Here is a 17,471-nt window from a genome sequence, read left to right as displayed (position 1 = left end):
TCCCATGGCTTCGTATTTAACAGACACACATGAAAGAGGTATCGACATTCAGTAAGCATACAGTATTTCCCAGAAGTTAGATTTTTAAGCAAAAGTCCATCTACCTGCTTTGTATCGATGTGGGCGCAGATATCCTAAACTAATTGCATGGATAGATAACACTGGTAGCAAGTGGTATGCTTTATTTACTTTGAGTAAACAAAACCTTTAAGATGATTTTTTTATCTCCACTAAATGTGACTTGTCTTAATCACACCGTCAGTGAAATTAGAGGACGATGATTGGTGGCTCAGGGATCAGTCTGTTTTTAGGTTCCTCTCCGCTCATCATTGAGGCTGATTAGAATTTGAGGTTCGGGGACACAAACACAAACAAGCACTCACATGCACGCCGAAACTATCGCGCGCTCCTCATGCCTCAGGCGACAAGATGTTTGTCATTGCAGCAGCTGCTGCTATGTGCATGTCTATCTCTCTCCTTCCTCCCACAATCTGACTACCTCCCGATCTCGCCAAAGTCAGTTCTGTGACAGTTACCATTCTCATATGTGTGTTTTTTTTTTCTTCTGGTTTTATAGTCCAGGACCACCACCAGGGCCTTGTGCTAAAGGGCTGAAGCCTCTGGCACTGTTTAGAGACTTCACCAGTCATTCACTGTGAAACGGAGTCCTACTTACTGTCTCCTCAGAGTGACAGGAGCTCCCAGTAAAGGAATTGTCTACTGGAGAGACTCACAGAGTTGTGTGAAGGTTAATGTACTGGATATGCTGCTCTGCTCGTTGGGAAGGACAGGAAGGAGGAGTGGGGAGTGGGAACAACAGTTTAGAGTGAAGAAATGGAGATGTTTGGAGAGACTGACAGATGCAAAATTCGGGGAGAGAGAGAAAAGAGAGGTAACAACCAGGAGGGGGGTGAGATGAGGTGAACTGGAAAGGAAGATACAGAGATGTTGGGAAAAACTGACAGATGCGGTGATGGAATGGGAAATGAGAGAGATGGGTGGTTAGAGGGTAGGGGTTAGTGAGCGTTGTCTGCATTTGGATGCAGAATGAGGCTGGAGGAGTTGGCTGCTGTACAAGGAAGAGAAGTAGAGTTGGGTGGATGAACATGGAAAAGCTTTCACTAAGTCTGGGCTCCCCACCCCCAGAAACCCTGGGAGCTTTTAGAGGCCTCCCCAGGGACTCCACCACTTCTGCTGCTGCTGCGGCAGACTGACGACCTGTCATAAGACACCGAACAGTAGCTCTTCAAGGCAGTGTGTATACACTCACGCACACTGATGAGCATGCCCACACACTGACATATAAGAAGATGCTAACAGTTTGTGGACTGTCAACCTGCTGTCCTATTTTAGATTGTTGTTTTTCTGTGTGTTGAGGTGCAAATGCGTGTAGTATCTTGTGTACTTTGTTTCTGTAATTGTACGACTATGTGGGTGTGTGTTAATGTGTCGTCTGTTTCTTTATGTCTGTGACTGTTAAGGGCTTTTTGTAACTGTGTGTGTGTGTGTGTGTATCCGTGTGTGCACGCTTGCTGGCTTGTCATTACCATTCATGGGCAATGGATGGGAAGGGACAGGGGACACAGAGTGCTGACAGACAGACACCAGCTAGTGGAGAACTCTGACACATCATGAATTATGCAGGATACAGCTGCGACGGGGCACATACACTTCAGTCATGGATATAAATGTACGCAGGGCCAGCCGTGTAATCTGTGCCCTGAACATGCTGCATAGTCAATATGTTAGCCCCAGGCAAGCATTATTCCTTATACGGAAGGGTGAGAAAATAGAAAATACTAGAATATTACATTTATTTTTCATTTAAATTGGTGTCCATTTTTCCTTGAACTGGAGAACGTCAGAGTAAAAATGTACTTTAACAACCTTTAGCATTTTTCAGTGTTCAAACGAAATGTTTGTCAAAACCTAAAATAATAGTAACGATAGTCAGGTGTTTATTTGTACCATAAATATGTGTGTTGTTTATATTGGCCATTAAAAGATCGCCTCCTAATTGTAAGTGATTGGGAATAAAATCCACAGTTTTTATTCTTTGCTTCTACTGTGCAGAAATTTATTTGAAGTTAATATCAAGGTTTAGCCAAATGCGATAATCAAATCATGGAAATCATCCAGATTAGTGTTGTAAGAACAAAATTCTCTCTTGGAGTTTTTCTGTTGCATGATTGTAGCAAAAAGAGGATTTGTTTTTACTAATGAGGCTGAATATAGAGAGATATTCAGTTTATTTGTCTCACATAAAATTTGGTATTTGTTTTTGCACAAGTAAGGACTATGTATTTTGTTCCCGTCATTTACAGTAAACGCACATTAGGGAGGGATTCTTGAAAGGTCACTATGAACAGGAGGAACAATCTCAGCAGGCATAACCTGTTTCAGTGTTGTGAACTTACGCTTTAACAGCAAATATTCTGTATGTTCTCAATTTCTTAACTTTGGCTGAACAGGGTGCATAGTACCCACTATGTAGATTCATGTACACAACTTAATAGGTAAATACATTACATAATGGCAAAGGAAAGCGGATATGATCATGCACACTTCATGGTCATGTGATGCAAATCAACAACGTTATAAATATTTCTAAAAAAAGAAGGATAAAGAAATTCTTTTTATCTCTAGTCATTTCCATTTCCTGTATCTGAGCTCATTGGGATATTTCTCATGGATTGATTGCATTTACGGATCTTTACTCAGGTTGCATTAAATTTTATTATAGCAGTCTTGAAAAAAAGGTATCGAATAACTCATTAAATGAAATAAACAGAACCATAAACGGTAAGTGAGTCATTTTCTGTCTGTTCCATCAGAGAGTGTGAAGTCTTCATATAGGAAAGCTGGGCAGCAGGAACGTATGATGCTTTTAGGAAATACCCCATAAATGTTATAAGATTCATAACTAGGGCCTAATGATTATCGTGGCTTTAAAAAAAAGCTTTTCAGCATCAGATCCCCAGGACTGCAAAGCCGATAGTCTGTGCATGAAATAATTGGACATAACATCTGTGAACATCTTCTCCTTTGTTTAAGGTCTCAGACACATCTTTATTGACTGAATTGCTCAACTGTTCCTATGAGATGAATGGGGAGGTAGCCTTTGTATTTCCTTTATTTTCAGCTCATTATGTTCTCCTTTCAAACCCCTCTAAGCTTATTAGGATGCTTGGCCACCAGTTAAAATTTTCTGTCACTATGCTGTCAGTTCTTTAACTAATGGCCATCTCTGCTGTCCTTAGCTGGCCCCTTGCTAGTTTCTCAAAGGATGCTGTGGGCTGCTTGATCAGATGCTGTGGATGGACACCTCTTCCTTTCATCTTTTAAATGGTCTGCAGTCCCAAGTCCTCATGAGTACTTTTAATCAGTGTTGCTGGATCACATGGAGGCTAGTTTAGCATCAACGCTGTTCTTTAAGGACAAGGAGAAAGAGATAAAAGATATTTATGTCAGGTGTTAATGATGCAATTCAGATTTGTGACTCCTACACACTCCTGGAGGTTTATGTTCAACAGAACCATCAGGGAGCCATGGTGCATTACACCTACACTGTAAACTGGTGTTTTATTGGTAGGCACTACTCTCATTTTCTCAAGTCATGATCATTTACCTGCATATTTCTTCTTCTGAACTGATAATCTCACGAAAAGAAGTGAGCTAAAGATGGGAATGTTCTGTTTATGTGAGTGAAACGTCAGCGCTTTGATATTCTTTGTTTTACCAGTGAAATATTCAATCAGTATTTATGTCCTTTTCCCTATAAAGGCTTTCTCTGAGTTTGTGAAGTAAGAAGAAGGATGAAGTAAGAGTGTGAAAAACATAGGAGCATTTGAGGCCAAAGATAGTTGAGAAGTGAAGAAAGAATGGGATTTTAATCATTGGGTGATGGCAGATGAGAGGGGATAGGAGAAAGAGAGAAAGGCAATGAGGAAAAGTTAAAAGGACATGATTTATAATGAGATGTATAAATGGAAAAGGAGAAATAGCAACGACAAAGAGGCGGATAGAAGGAGACGAGTGGATGGCCAGTTAGTTCATGACAAAACTTAGAAGGCAGTGAGTGTGAAGTCCTGAGGTCATGCCGACTTATTGACGGGGACAGAGAGCAGAACGGGGCCAGACAAACAAATTTGTTCCCTCAGACCTCATTTACATTGATGTCTAGCTCCAGAAAGCCTCTCAGAGATTTAGACAGAAAGACAGACTGAAAGACAGACCAAAGGACTGACAAAGTCACACAAGCAGGAAGATAAATAGGAAATGAGACAAAATGGAGACATTAAGACAAACATAAAGGGGTAACAGAGATAGACAGGAATAGTTTGTTATTACACACTGGTCTGGCTGAGTTAAACTGCACTGGACAGAAGAGTTGTTGATGCTTTATTTTAAATCGTAGAAGCCTCAGTGTGTATAACACCAGAGTATAGACAAGAAAACACATCACAACCTCACCATAGTCAAAATGTCCCCAGGGCGCCCCTACCCAACACACAGGCATAGGTAGTGAATATTTAAAACCCATATTAATTTTTTCACTCCTTGACAGCTTCCATGATGCATCACTGCAGCTTTTCCTCTTTCCCCTCCTTTGCTCCGTGATTTACCCACAAGGCCTGGGGGGCTGTGACTGTTTAAGCTCAAGCGGCTTGTTTAAGCACAATGATTATGTATTCATTATTTATTTAGAGACGGCCTTACAAAGCACTCACTCCATCACCTGTAATTAGTGTGTCTTAATTAGGCCCTGCTAATGGCCGGCACTGTCGTTTAGCTGAGCACAACCTGCTGCTTCTACCTAAATGACACATCTCCCAGGGATAGCTTGCTGCTGAAGCTGCTGCAGTGCAGCGAGCTGCACTCGGCACTGGACAGCTACAATGCTTTGGAGGCTAACATGAATAGTTTTTCTCTGCTGCAACTTTTTTTTTTAGCACGTCCTGTGTTTACGTTTGAGGAAAAAAGTGTTTTGTATCTGTTTGGTTTACTGGAGGAAGTGTCTACTGTATCGGAGTGTCACTATTTATCTGCCTTACAGATAAAAATGTAGCAGATATCAGCACAAGTATGTTTGTTTTGTGTCTCAGCTCATCATCAACACGTCGTCCTGCTCTAAAGGAACATTTATTATAGATTCCTTAAACATTTTTTCTTTATCTCCAGGAGTGAAAGGATAATTCTCAAATTCAATTTTCTGCATTTTGTTTACAACAACAAGCACCTGACAAATTTAGATTTCACTTGTACTTTAAAGCTTGACTGGATTTTACAGCTATAGGTATGTAAGTGATACAGAGTGATTGCATTCTGCATTCGCTTGCAGCTACCAATTGTTCACAAGGCTGGTTTCCAATTTACCATGATTACTCATCCACTCTCCCACACAAGTGCTGTATGGATTTGTGTTTCAGTGTCTGTTTCATCTTCAGGAACCTAGAGTGTAACTCAATTTGCCCCGGGTTTTATGATGATTGATTGATTATTTGAGTTCACTCTTTCTCTTAATGAAGACTGAGGACCAGTGGCAATCACTCAGTTACACTTTACTGTATATAAAGGAGAAGAGATTTGCAATTCATTTCCTACCTTATCGCTGTGTCATGTACCTGTCAATAAAAGCTTTGTACATATTATTATCAACTTAAATGTTCTGCAGCCATTTCTCAGCCGTCATCGTGAATGTGATATGACATGACAAATTCAGCTCATTTTTAAATCCACTTATTGTCAAATTGCATCTGACTTCGGAGCAGGAGGAAAAGGTTGAGCTGAGATCCAGAGATGTCTTTTGAATAATACCTTCTGGAGCCTTTCAGGATTATCAGGTCTGTGGAAATGGAAATCAGTTTGAATTAGGTTACTGTATGGGAGAGGTACGTGTGGCAGCAGTAGCTCGTTCTGCACTGAGTGATGCAACGCACCAGAACTGCATCCCAGCCCCGAGGGCTTTCTGTCAGTCTAAGGCAGGGAAAGACATGGGAGTGGAACAAAGTGGTGGAAGGATGGAGAGAAGAATGGGGTCAAAGTGAAGAACTGTACCTGTCCGGGATCAGAATAGACAGCAAGGATGAAGTGAAGAGGTTGGAGGGAGTGGGAACAATGAAAGGAATGAATGAAGAGAAAAGGGCAGACAGGACTAAACTCTAAATTCTGCCTTTTTCTGCTCAAAGAGAGAGCAAACTGCAGGGATGAGGAAAGGTGATGATGAGGGCACATCTGTTTCCGCCTTAGCTTTGAGACACAGATAGACAGGTGAAGTGAAAAAAGAACACATGGAAAGGTGAAGGCAGACCTCAAAGCGAGATAGGAGGGGGTGTTCATGGCAGAGTGGCATAACAAGCCCAGGAGGGTGCAGAGGAAAGGCCGTGCGCTTGTTCCCTACTTGGTCCTCCGAGAGCTGCCTTAATAGAGCCCTTGTTTCCAGGCTGCCACTCAGGATAACGAGTAGGATAACTGCAGTCATCGTTTCTCCTTCTCCTCCTTCCTCCTACTCTTCTTCGTCTCCTCCGGCACCACTTCCTCCTCCTACCTTTTATTCCTCTTCTCCTCATCCTTCTGTGTTTGCGTAGGCATTTCTCTGTTTCCACGTCTTTCAGTCAGCAAAGTAACTCCAAAATAACAGTTCTTCTGTGGCCCTGACCTCTCCAGAATGGTTTGTGTAGTTTTTTTAGAATACAGAGAGGAAGAATATTACAACATTTAACAAGTGAAAATACTGCACCATCCATATCTATAATTCAACAAAAGCAAAAGCTTCATGATTCAGTGGAGAGGCGCCCTTGTCTGATTGTCATTGTTGATGATTTAATTACAATGATCTTCCTTTATCACATACGCAAGATGATAAAAGAGAAGGCAAGACTTTTGCAAGTGTATTATTATTATCCCCGCTGTACCTCACACATTCAATTTTTTTTTTAAGTTCCAAGGTGCAACAACAGTGAGTTTCAGTGTCCTAAAACACCACAGCACTTTAAAAGTTGATATGACAGCAGGCTGAGAAGCGTTGTGCCATAATTGTAGCTGACTGGTTTGCCTCGCATAAAAGAGACGACGACAGATCTTTTGTTTGGGTGTAACCCTCTGTTGTTACAGCCAGACAGTCAAGCTTTTAAAACGGCTGAATGAAAATGGCTGAAAATAACTCATTTGCATATTTTTAGACTTACATCACCATCAGTGTCTGTTATAAATAGTATCTGACTGCTCACTTGTACTTTGAACAATTTCATGCAGCCATATTGGGGAAAAGAAAACAATTCAAAGTAATTCAGCCTGATTTTTTTATACCAGCAAGACACCTCATGCAGCCTTTCCCTTTAAAAGCTCCCAGCTTTTTTTTTTTTTTTGCACTGAAATTCACAAACAACAAAGAGCATTGGATATTTCTCTTCAGGAGTGGCGAGAATTTATATTAATTTTCAAAGATAGGCTTGTTATGCTATTTGCTGTACTGTACAGTCATGATTTTTAAGCAGTGTCCTTTTAACCCAGCGTTGCTGTCCTAAGGGGGGAAAATGTGGTGCTCTGCTCTCACCAAACTGATGCAATTAGTGAAATGTGAGCTTTCGCTTTAAAGTCTGCCACACCGATTGGGAGAACCTGACTGGCATGAAAAACAAAAAAGGTATATGCTGCTGGATTTGTTTTTAAGCAAACTGGCAGCCGACTCAGACAAATGTGGGTAATTTTTAAATAGATAGGGCCCTAATCTGCGGGACATTTGATCAACGGTTAATCTGCTGCAGAAATTCTATTAAAAGGCTGAGGGCTCATTAGCCAATAGATCTTAATCCCATTACTTCCTGGGCGGTGGGGGACCATGAGCCAGTCTCCTCTCGCTCTATGGGGGATACTGTTGCAGCTAGTCGTGGAGAAGGTCAGACACGGCACACTGCCATTTTCATAATGAGAGCAGAGCATCATGCATCATGCACAATCATAAAAAAGCCATCACTGGTTATGCAGACACATTTAATCACGGTGCATGCCCGGACCTAACGTATTTAGCTCTTCAGTGTAATAACAGGCTTTATTTCCTCTCTCGTGTGGGCCTGGTCTTTACTTTAATTAAATGTTAGCTGAAATATCAGAGTCATCTGTTTTCCCATGTCTGTTATTCTCATTGTTGAGAAGTATATAGCATTTGTTCTTGGTTGATATTTGTGGGAATGTTGCAAGGTTGCTCAAAATACAAGGGTTGGCGTGTTGTAAACAGAAAACAGAAGGGAGAGTGAAAAAGGAGATGAATCTGGGATGACAGGAAAAGAATGCCAGAAATACAGAGAGAAGAAAGTCAGAGTATATTATCTAAGTCTTGTATTAAAGATGTGAGCTAAAGGAGGAGGAAGAGTCAAGGATATTTCTAAGTTGAGCTCTGTGAATACAAACATCAGCTTCACCTATTGACAACCACCCGCAGGCTTTGTCGGGTGTGTCAAAGCCCTTTGTTCAGTTTCCGTGCACGTATAGAATCTCTTTATGTCCAAGCAAAACTCAATAAAACGCAAACACACCTCTGCATATATTTGTTTGCATGCATGTATTGGAGGATTGGAGTGTATATGTTTTTACTAGCATTACAAAATCCAAACCTGCTACAAGTGTGGCTCCTAAAACAAAGCTTGTTTATTAGATTCATTCATTCCCTTCTATCTTTTATTGATACTAATGTCCTTCTCTGGCCGGGCAACTATGCTTGATCAATAAAGCCTATGGATTCGATTCACTCAAATGCTAGACATCTTGTTTTATCAATTATGATTCTGTCAGTGTTGAAAATGCCTACTAGGCAAGAATGGAGCTCAATAGTCAATTCATTGTAAAGAGCACATTTTGAACCCAATGTCACACTCATTGTTTATTATATATCTTCTCTTCTCCTCCTCTCTTCTGTTCTTCTCTTCTCTTCAGATATTGATGAGTGTGTGGACGGCTTTGTCGAGTGTGATAGTAAATCCACTTGTGTCAACTTGCCCGGCTGGTACCACTGTGAGTGCCGTGATGGCTACCATGACAACGGCTTGTTTTCAGCCAATGGAGAATCGTGTGTAGGTGAGTGGACCACCTTCACTTTCTTTACAAAAGCACAAGAAAAGTTGAAGAAAAGTTTGGATGTCCAGGTTTTTATTTAACAATTGACACCAAAACCCCAGAAAAGAAAATGTGACTTTATCACATGGGGACATTTATTCCCCGATTTCACATATGGAAAATTGCATTGATGACATGCAAAACAACATAAGTTTTTAGATTATATTTTGAAATATTAAGACTTAGCTACTACTAATACATTTCTTTTCCTCAGATAGACTTTGTGTGCAAGGCCAAGGTTTAAATTATTGCTCATTCATACTTTATAGAGCTATAACAACATGACTATTGCATTTTCTAGCTCCACAGTATAAGAAACACCCTATTAATTTACCTATAAATGGCACCTAATTTTAAATTTCAGTCCAAATCACAGCTTTACAGGATAAGACAGGTGCTTTTCCATAAAAAGACAAAAGCAACAATCAATAGTGTCTACTCACTGTAAAGTCTGTGACATGTTTCTTCTTCCTAAAAAAAGCTATGGTCACATTTTTCATGAGGAAGAAGCGTGGATGTCATTGCCGTGCCAGCGGTGTGGCTCACTGATGTGTTTTTCATTGTTTGTTTCTGAACAACAGTAGAGCTCTATGGAACAGTTTCTGATGTTATAAGATGTTCTTGCCTGTGTAAGTAATGGTATGATTGGATAGCTACGTATGTCATTATCAATGTGTTTTCCTCCCAAAACTTCCATTTGCTTTTTGCAGTCTGTTTATTTTCTGGAACATTCTCTGTGATACAGCCTGTCAGGAGAAGTGTCAGCTGTCAAAACGGAAACCCTCCATCTACGCTAACATCGAAGCATTGCCTGTAACAATAGTGCTAGCGCTGCTCCACTTGTTGACCCCATCTTGGCTGTCAGTTTCAGTTGGCAGAGGCAGGAAAAAAAAGCACATTAAAGGCACTCTGGAAAAAAAAAAACTGTCTGTGTCTAACAAAACAAAGTTATAATTTGACCAAAAGTGGGTTTCTGGGTTACATCATACTTGTATACTGTATGTTTTCTCCTCTGACACTTTTCGGCAGGTCATTGTTTTGCTAACCGAAGGCAAAAAAAAGGGACAACTCAGTGACACAAAGACAGAACACACTACTTTACCTTGTGTCCATGTTAACAAACATATAAAAGAGAAAATCCCACTTGCACAAGCCGTGCATGAACTGCTTTAGCTGCATATGCATGATGTCATTTTTGTGCTCTCTGCAGATATTAATGAATGCAAGACGGGGAGGAACACCTGTGCCAACGACACAGTGTGCTTCAACCTGGAAGGAGGCTATGACTGCCGGTGCCCCCACGGGCACAACTGCACCGGCGACTGTATCCATGACAACAAGGTCAAGCACAGTGGGCAGATCTGGGTGCTGGACAGCGATAGGTGCTCTGTGTGCTCCTGCCAGGTGAGAAACAGACGGAGATAGACAACACACTGTAGAGACAAATACGAAGACAGGCAGAAAATAACGAGGTGGATGGATTTGTTGAAGTAGACTAAGACAGACAAGTTAAAAGAATGGGTATGATAAAAAAAATAGAAAGGCAGATGAAAACAGAGGAAACATTGAGGATGTCTTTCTGTTACTACATGTGTATCCAGCTAGTCTACGATTAATATTTTTCCTTTGTTTATTTTCTACTATCCAAATGTCACAAAAACAAAGTCATTTAAAATCTTTTTCCCTGTGAACAACGTCGTCCCCCACCGGGCCAATCACCAACAAATGTTTTTGTCATTTAAACACACTGCTCCTCTCGAACCAATCAGTGACAGTTTGAGAAATACTAAAGCACAGTGGTGCAATTGATAAGTTTTCAGTAAAGATGTGATGCATGAAGTCAAGCCCTTCGAGGTTTAAGTAACCTCAAATACCTGTAGCATCTACCCTGTTAGTAAGGATAGATAGTAAGGATGTTCTCACTGGAGGTAAAACATCTTTGAGCAGTCAAGTCGGGATAGGCTGTGAGAGATGTGTTGGTGATGAATAGATTAGATGAATTTATTGTTTTCAAATTAGCTCAGACTTGGTGAGTCTAAGTAAGCCTGTGGTCTTTTAAGTGATTCTACAGTTATTCTAAATGAGGATCCTTCTGTGCCATTTGTTTTGATTGATTTCTGACACCAAATTGACAATCTGCAAACAGTTGATCCAGAAAACTCAATCCATCATCACTAATACATTTTCCCCAACATGATTATCAGGTCATGGACCAGCCATACTTTGCATTTCACTCAACTTAATGCCAAGTGTCTGGCAGTACTGGAAGGTGATTATAGTGGATTAGTGTCGGTAGTGAATGATCAAGCAGCAAATTATTCATTTGATTACAAAGGACCAGGACAGAAATGGCTCTCTAATTAAATGAGTCATATTAATTGATTTGAGAGATTGAAGAGCTGCCTGTCAAAATTAGTCGTATTGAATGGTTGTGGGAGCAGAGAAGTAAACATGTTATTGTTTTGGAGGTGGGTGGACACAGCTGGATATTAGATATTAGATGAAGAGATGTGACTAACTGATGGGGGAGAGTAAGGTCAAACATCACAGGAAAGACAAAGACTGGGTGCTGTCCAGACTGAGGTCATGCAATATGCAAATAGTTGTTTCAATCTGCTTGGAGCACCAGACGGGCGGGGTCTACCGCATCAGTGCATCTGCCAGCAGCATCACTGATTTACAAAACATTTGGAAAATTAAACTGGCTTTTATTCTGCTCCTAAAGGTGATACTTAACCTATTAAGCTTGAAAATCATTATATTGCTACAGGTTATGCTCATTTGTTTTCATTATTCATGTTTGTGTTAATAAAATAACACCAGCAAATATTCACATTTGAGAAATTATATTATATTTTGGCCTTTTTACTTGACTTAGATTATTGATTCTTTTAACGAAAAAGCTGCTGATTAATTGTTTTTTCACTGATGAATATATTAATCAACTGACCATTCTGGTACGTCAGCCCACCATTAGTTTTAAAACACATATTATATTAATGGTTTAGGCAGTTTTACAGGTGCCCAGTAGTTTCTATATATTGGGGGGAGGAGGTCTTATATAACTGAGACAACAATACAGAAAAATAACTCGTCTTCAAACATGATGTACAGGAACTCCTGTGCATCAGTATTCATACACTATATGTTTGCTGTGTCTTGCTGGCAGTACGAGCTGAGACTGAATAACCATAAAATACAGCTTCACCACAATCACTAGGAACGGGCTACATCACTTTTATTACAATATTTATTATCACACACATACCCGTTTAATGATCCTATCAAACAAATGGCCTTGTCTATGCATGTGTCAATATAATATGTATGCAGCCCTGTTTTCAGTTTGAAATTGTGCTCATGTGTGTCTGTGATCTATTCTCAGGCTGGCCAAGTCATGTGTCGCAGGATGGTTTGCGACTGCGACAACCCCAACGCCGACCTGTTCTGCTGCCCCGAGTGTGATCCTCGCCTGAGCAGCCAGTGTCTGCACCAGAACGGGCTGCTCACCTACGGCAGCGGGGACACTTGGGTGGAGAACTGCCAGCAGTGCCAGTGCCTGGTGAGTAGGAACACATACATTAACCCCCACATGTTTATTAAATTAGCATTTCCAGAATTAAGCCGACGCTTTTATCCAGAGCCATTTACAGTGAGAGAGAAAACAACATAAGCATTTGTTGCTTTGCCATGTAGCCCACACACAATATGTAACTAATCCTTCCATCTCCATGGAAATGTGCGTGAATGAGAGACGTGCTCTTTTAAGAAAGTCAAGGAGAAAAGTTTTGTGGCAAGAGAGAGGGAGTGAAGAGGTGAATAGGAAAGTTACAATCGCTTTCTTTTTCAATTTCTCGCTAAATAAGAAAGGGAGTGAGTGATTAGTTAGATTTTAAAGAATTCAAAGGAGCCTATGAACTGATGCCTGCGATGATGGAATTATGCATTTTATTGAAGGATACTTCCAAGGTTAAGAGAACAGAAGCAAATGTGCATGTCTTGAGAGTGAGAATCGTCTGCATGTGCTTTGAGGAGCTTCTGCACAGTGTATGCTTTTGTTGATTTATGAATATTTGCAGAATGCAGCTCCCAGTGTCCTTTACGTGCAGTCTCAGTTCTTATATTAAACATGATAGCACATGAATCTTTCTCAGTAGGACATACACTCTTGTTATCTTTGCATTCACGTCCTTTGCCATGCTGAATTTTTCCAAGGTTTATACTGTTCTGTTCAAGCGACAGTGAAACATTTTCCAAGTGTTTCAAAATAAACACGACCAAAACAATAAATCTTCTACCATATGCATATTAAATGCCTTACACTTCACCCCGCTGTCTTGTCTCACTCACACTCAGCTGTAACACACACCCACACCAGTGTCACTCCTTCTGTTCAGTGACTCACAAATCATCTTTACTGTGAATCTCAGATGAGCACTTTACAACTCCTTTTTTCTTCTTTTTCCTCTCTTTGTTGCTTTTAAAGATCAGTCATACTTGTTGCTAATATAAGTTGGCTCCAGTCTGACAGATTTATGGTCTGAGTAGCAACAGCAGTGCCATTTCCTCCCTCCTTCCCGTCATTGTAATGCTGTCCTGATGCCCGGACCTGAGGGCTGCTTTTTGGATTTCTTACAGCGAGCCATTATAGAAGAGCTTGAAAATCACTGCTCAGCTGAGAGGCAGCAGGGAAGCACAGCCGGCTGAAAATTGGTTTGCTCGGCTTCACTCTCGCTGAGGCTGTGCTCACTGTAGGCACTTACATATGTTGACACAAGCAGACACAAACAAATTTGAGAATGCAGGCTTGCCTGTCGCTGCAGCACAGCACACACGCGTACACGTAAACAAAGCATACAAACATGAGTATGTACACATACACACACACATGTACTTATGTTTGAGAGTGACAGGGAGAGGGACAGCAACACATACTCATACATCTATGCATGCACAGAGATATAACACACTCAAAGATGCACAGATACATACAGTACATACACCAGGCATGCAGTATAAGGAGCAGCATCTGAAGGGGCGAGGGAAAAGGCTGCTGTGCAGTACTGTACAGGGTCTCCAGTAGCGTGACAGGGACGTGAAATGAACCTTGAATGCTGCTACACTTAGCAGAACCATGGCTGTCCAGACTCAGCAGGTGCCTTAAAATACACAGCGACAGCAGGCAGATGGGCAAAACATTCTCTCAAGACCAAGACGTGACTCCTCCTGCGGTGCCCATGCAGTCATTTGAAATCAAGAATCTGGCCTTTGCAGACTGTTCATACATGGCCCACTTGTGCTGTGCTATCTTGTTAATTAAATTGTCAGAAGATCAAAGAAGCATTCATTTCATTCGCCACAGGTTGTACTTTGGGCTGAGGCACATAAAAGAGAGACAGAGAGCGTTCCTGGGCTTTTCCCAAGCAAACATAAATGCCACTAGTGTTAATCTCCTGGAGGCATTCAGTCTTATACACAGTTAATCCTTAAATCTGTGTATGTAAAGACAAAAAGATTCAATTGCAGTGCGATACCATGCACACTAAATGCAAATCCAGATTAAAATAATAACTTTCTGCAATATTACAAAGACAGTTTCGCCACGCTGTTCTGTTTGAAAGACAAGTACAAGCTGATGGTACAGCAAATCTCTTCCTCCTTTGTGATCAGAGGCTGCATCTGCATAAAAAGACAAAGACAACAGAGTCTCCTATCGCAGTGCGGGACAGATACCTGAAGCTACATTCAGTCCCTCCCTCTGGCTACAGGCAAAGATTGCCACTCTGGGGGATTTCCCACTTCAAATGTTTACACACTGCATGGAGGCAGGGAGTGAGCATTAGTGCAGCATGAGCCTGTGCTTTATAGCCAGCCTAATTTACTACAACATTTCAGAAATGCTGAGCCAGGAGATTTTTAGTGATGTTAAATATTCCCGCTGGGACACTTGCATCAACCCTCTTGTAACTTTATGTGAGTGCCTTTTGTATCTGCTAGTGTGTTTGAACATATACGGTCTGAGCTCATATTTCATTTTACAATAAGTTATGAAGCAGGATCGTTATGAATGACGCAGAAGTGGGTCAGACTAGAATATGATAGCGTATAGTAGGCAGTAAGTGTAAAGTTGGCTATAGACCTGTTCTCTCAGGCCAATAAAAAAATGTCAGCAGAAGAAATCACATAAGGCTTTCTACGCTGAAAGTCAGAGATTAATAGGGGAACAACAATAAAAGAGGGGGGTGGAGTGGGGGTGGTGGGGGGTTGAACAAGTCAATTAAGAAGCTGGAGCATTTACCTCTCTAGTCTGAAAAAAATGCTGACTGTGTTGGAAGATTGCTCTGCTCATCTATATTTTCTAGGTACCTTAACTATTTTTTTTCCCATCAAGTGGAGACGCTCTCTCTAGCATACAAATACACAGCATCAGGAGAAATGTGTGTATTTGCATAAATAACTTGTTTAGGCTTTGAAATTGCAAGATGCAGGTTATTTTTTAACTATCTGACTATCCCTCCATCTTTGCAGCAGGGGCAGGTGGACTGCTGGCCTCTGCCGTGCCCGCCTGTGGACTGTGAGTTTACGTTGGTGCCCGAGGGCGAGTGCTGTCCCCGCTGTGTCACCGACCCCTGCCAGGCAGATACCATCCGCAACGACATCACCAAGACGTGCACGGACGAGCACAACATCTCACGCTTCAGTGGCTCTTCTTGGATTAAGCACGGCACAGAGTGCACCCTGTGCCAGTGCAAGGTAAGGCGCTAGACCCACCAACTGCTTTGACATAGCAAATTAGCTTTGTTCAGTGACAGACAAGACACCGTGGTTTGGAAATTGAGAACCGGCAGTGCTTTCACAGAAAAAAGGAGAACACTGTGGTCCAGACGTTGCATTGTGGAGGTTATTTGTGCAACTTTAACACCTCATGACTGTATTTATTACACATTGTAGTGATTATGTCTGGAGGTGTTGATATAGCTGATTCTAATCTGAAATATGTCTTTTCCATGAAAAAACAGATTTCAGCAAATGTATGAGAGTGGCAATAAAAGATGGGAAAAAAAGATGTTTGATAAAATCAGTAACTCCTAATATTTAGCAAAGTAATATGTAAATTCTGCATGGTAGTGATTAATCATCATAAGAGTACATTAAAATGCTTTTGTAAAAGCACAACAGAGAGCAGGAAGGATGAAGTAAATGTTTAAGTTGAGAATTATTTACTTTCAAATGTCTATAATCATAGATATATTTTATTTATTTGCAAGAATAAATAAAAATAGTGTAAAGTCAGGAGGGGTAACTACCTAAAGGCACATGTTTCCAGGTGTTATGCTAAGCTGTGTTAGCTGACTGTAGCTCAGTGATATCAGTGATAAGTCATATCAATCTTATCATCTCCTTCTCAGCAATAACCATATTTAGCAAAAAGTTGACTACTCCTTTAAAAAAAATGAGCTCAAACATTGGACCAAGAGAAACCTCCACTGTGAAAACATCTGTCAGCTCCACACCTCCTATCCTGTGGCACAGCTTTACCAGTGTGCTCTCTCCTCTGTACTGTGTGAAACAAACCAGACTAGTCTGCACACAGAGTACCTGCAATGTATAGAGCCTGAGATAGTCTAGCTGGAAAACTGAGAAAACCCAAAAAAGTGGGTCTAGTAAATCAGGGGGACAAAGCTGCTCTCCACCAGTTTCTGTTTTAGTTGTAAAACTGAACGATCACTGAGAGAGTTCACTACGCAGGCAAATACCATTCATTACCAATTGTGAGCGTAAATTGTTTGCCTAAGCTTTAGGACTAATCCACCAAGACTGACTCCGTTGCCTAAAATTCTGATTGAATAGTCTCTTCCTTCTTGCCTGAAAGATGTTCACATCTCAGGCGAAAGATAGCAGCCAGTCTTTCAAGAGTTACACTGAATTCAAAGGTATAAACATGGATTTATCACATTCGGTCAGTTTGGTAATTTAGTTCTTACTCTGCTGTCGCTGCAAACCTTTACTGATCCAGGGTTTAGTCCCTTCAGTATAAAGTGAAATGACTGTGACCGTTCACATTTGTATTCTCAGTAGAATATTGCTGCCTTGGATCAGTTGGTGCTGAAATCACACTCGGAGGAATTCTAAATGCCAAACGGAGTCTGTATGCCACAGCACCACCGCCACATATCTGCTGAGTTTGAAAAAGAGTTTGTCAGAGGTTAAAGCGTGATGATAATCCACTCGTGTTTCTTTGCTTTCTCTTTCCTCTCATTCCAGAACGGACACATCTGTTGCTCAGTGGACCCCATGTGCCTTTAGTCCTGGCAGATCTGAAGGCACCTGTACAGTGTTCTCCATGTAAAAAAAAAAAA

The 17,471-nt window shown here is 41.0% G+C and overlaps 1 protein-coding gene across 1 annotated transcript in view; it reads left to right on the top strand.

Annotated features, from left to right (window-relative positions):
- The window catches only part of nell2a (neural EGFL like 2a), a 66,010-nt gene extending 48,539 nt beyond the window's left edge, over positions 1 to 17,471 (top strand). The window contains exons 16-20 of the mRNA XM_026364801.1: positions 8,932 to 9,072; positions 10,322 to 10,515; positions 12,497 to 12,673; positions 15,640 to 15,864; positions 17,377 to 17,471. Of these exons, the coding sequence (XP_026220586.1) occupies positions 8,932 to 9,072; positions 10,322 to 10,515; positions 12,497 to 12,673; positions 15,640 to 15,864; positions 17,377 to 17,418 (779 nt within the window). The 3' untranslated portion in view covers positions 17,419 to 17,471. The remainder of the gene's footprint in view (positions 1 to 8,931; positions 9,073 to 10,321; positions 10,516 to 12,496; positions 12,674 to 15,639; positions 15,865 to 17,376) is intronic.

This window comes from Anabas testudineus, chromosome 6, assembly GCF_900324465.2.
Source record: "Anabas testudineus chromosome 6, fAnaTes1.2, whole genome shotgun sequence".
In the NCBI taxonomy this organism is placed as follows: Eukaryota; Metazoa; Chordata; class Actinopteri; order Anabantiformes; family Anabantidae; genus Anabas; species Anabas testudineus.
This window is presented reverse-complemented; position numbering and strand designations above follow the sequence as displayed.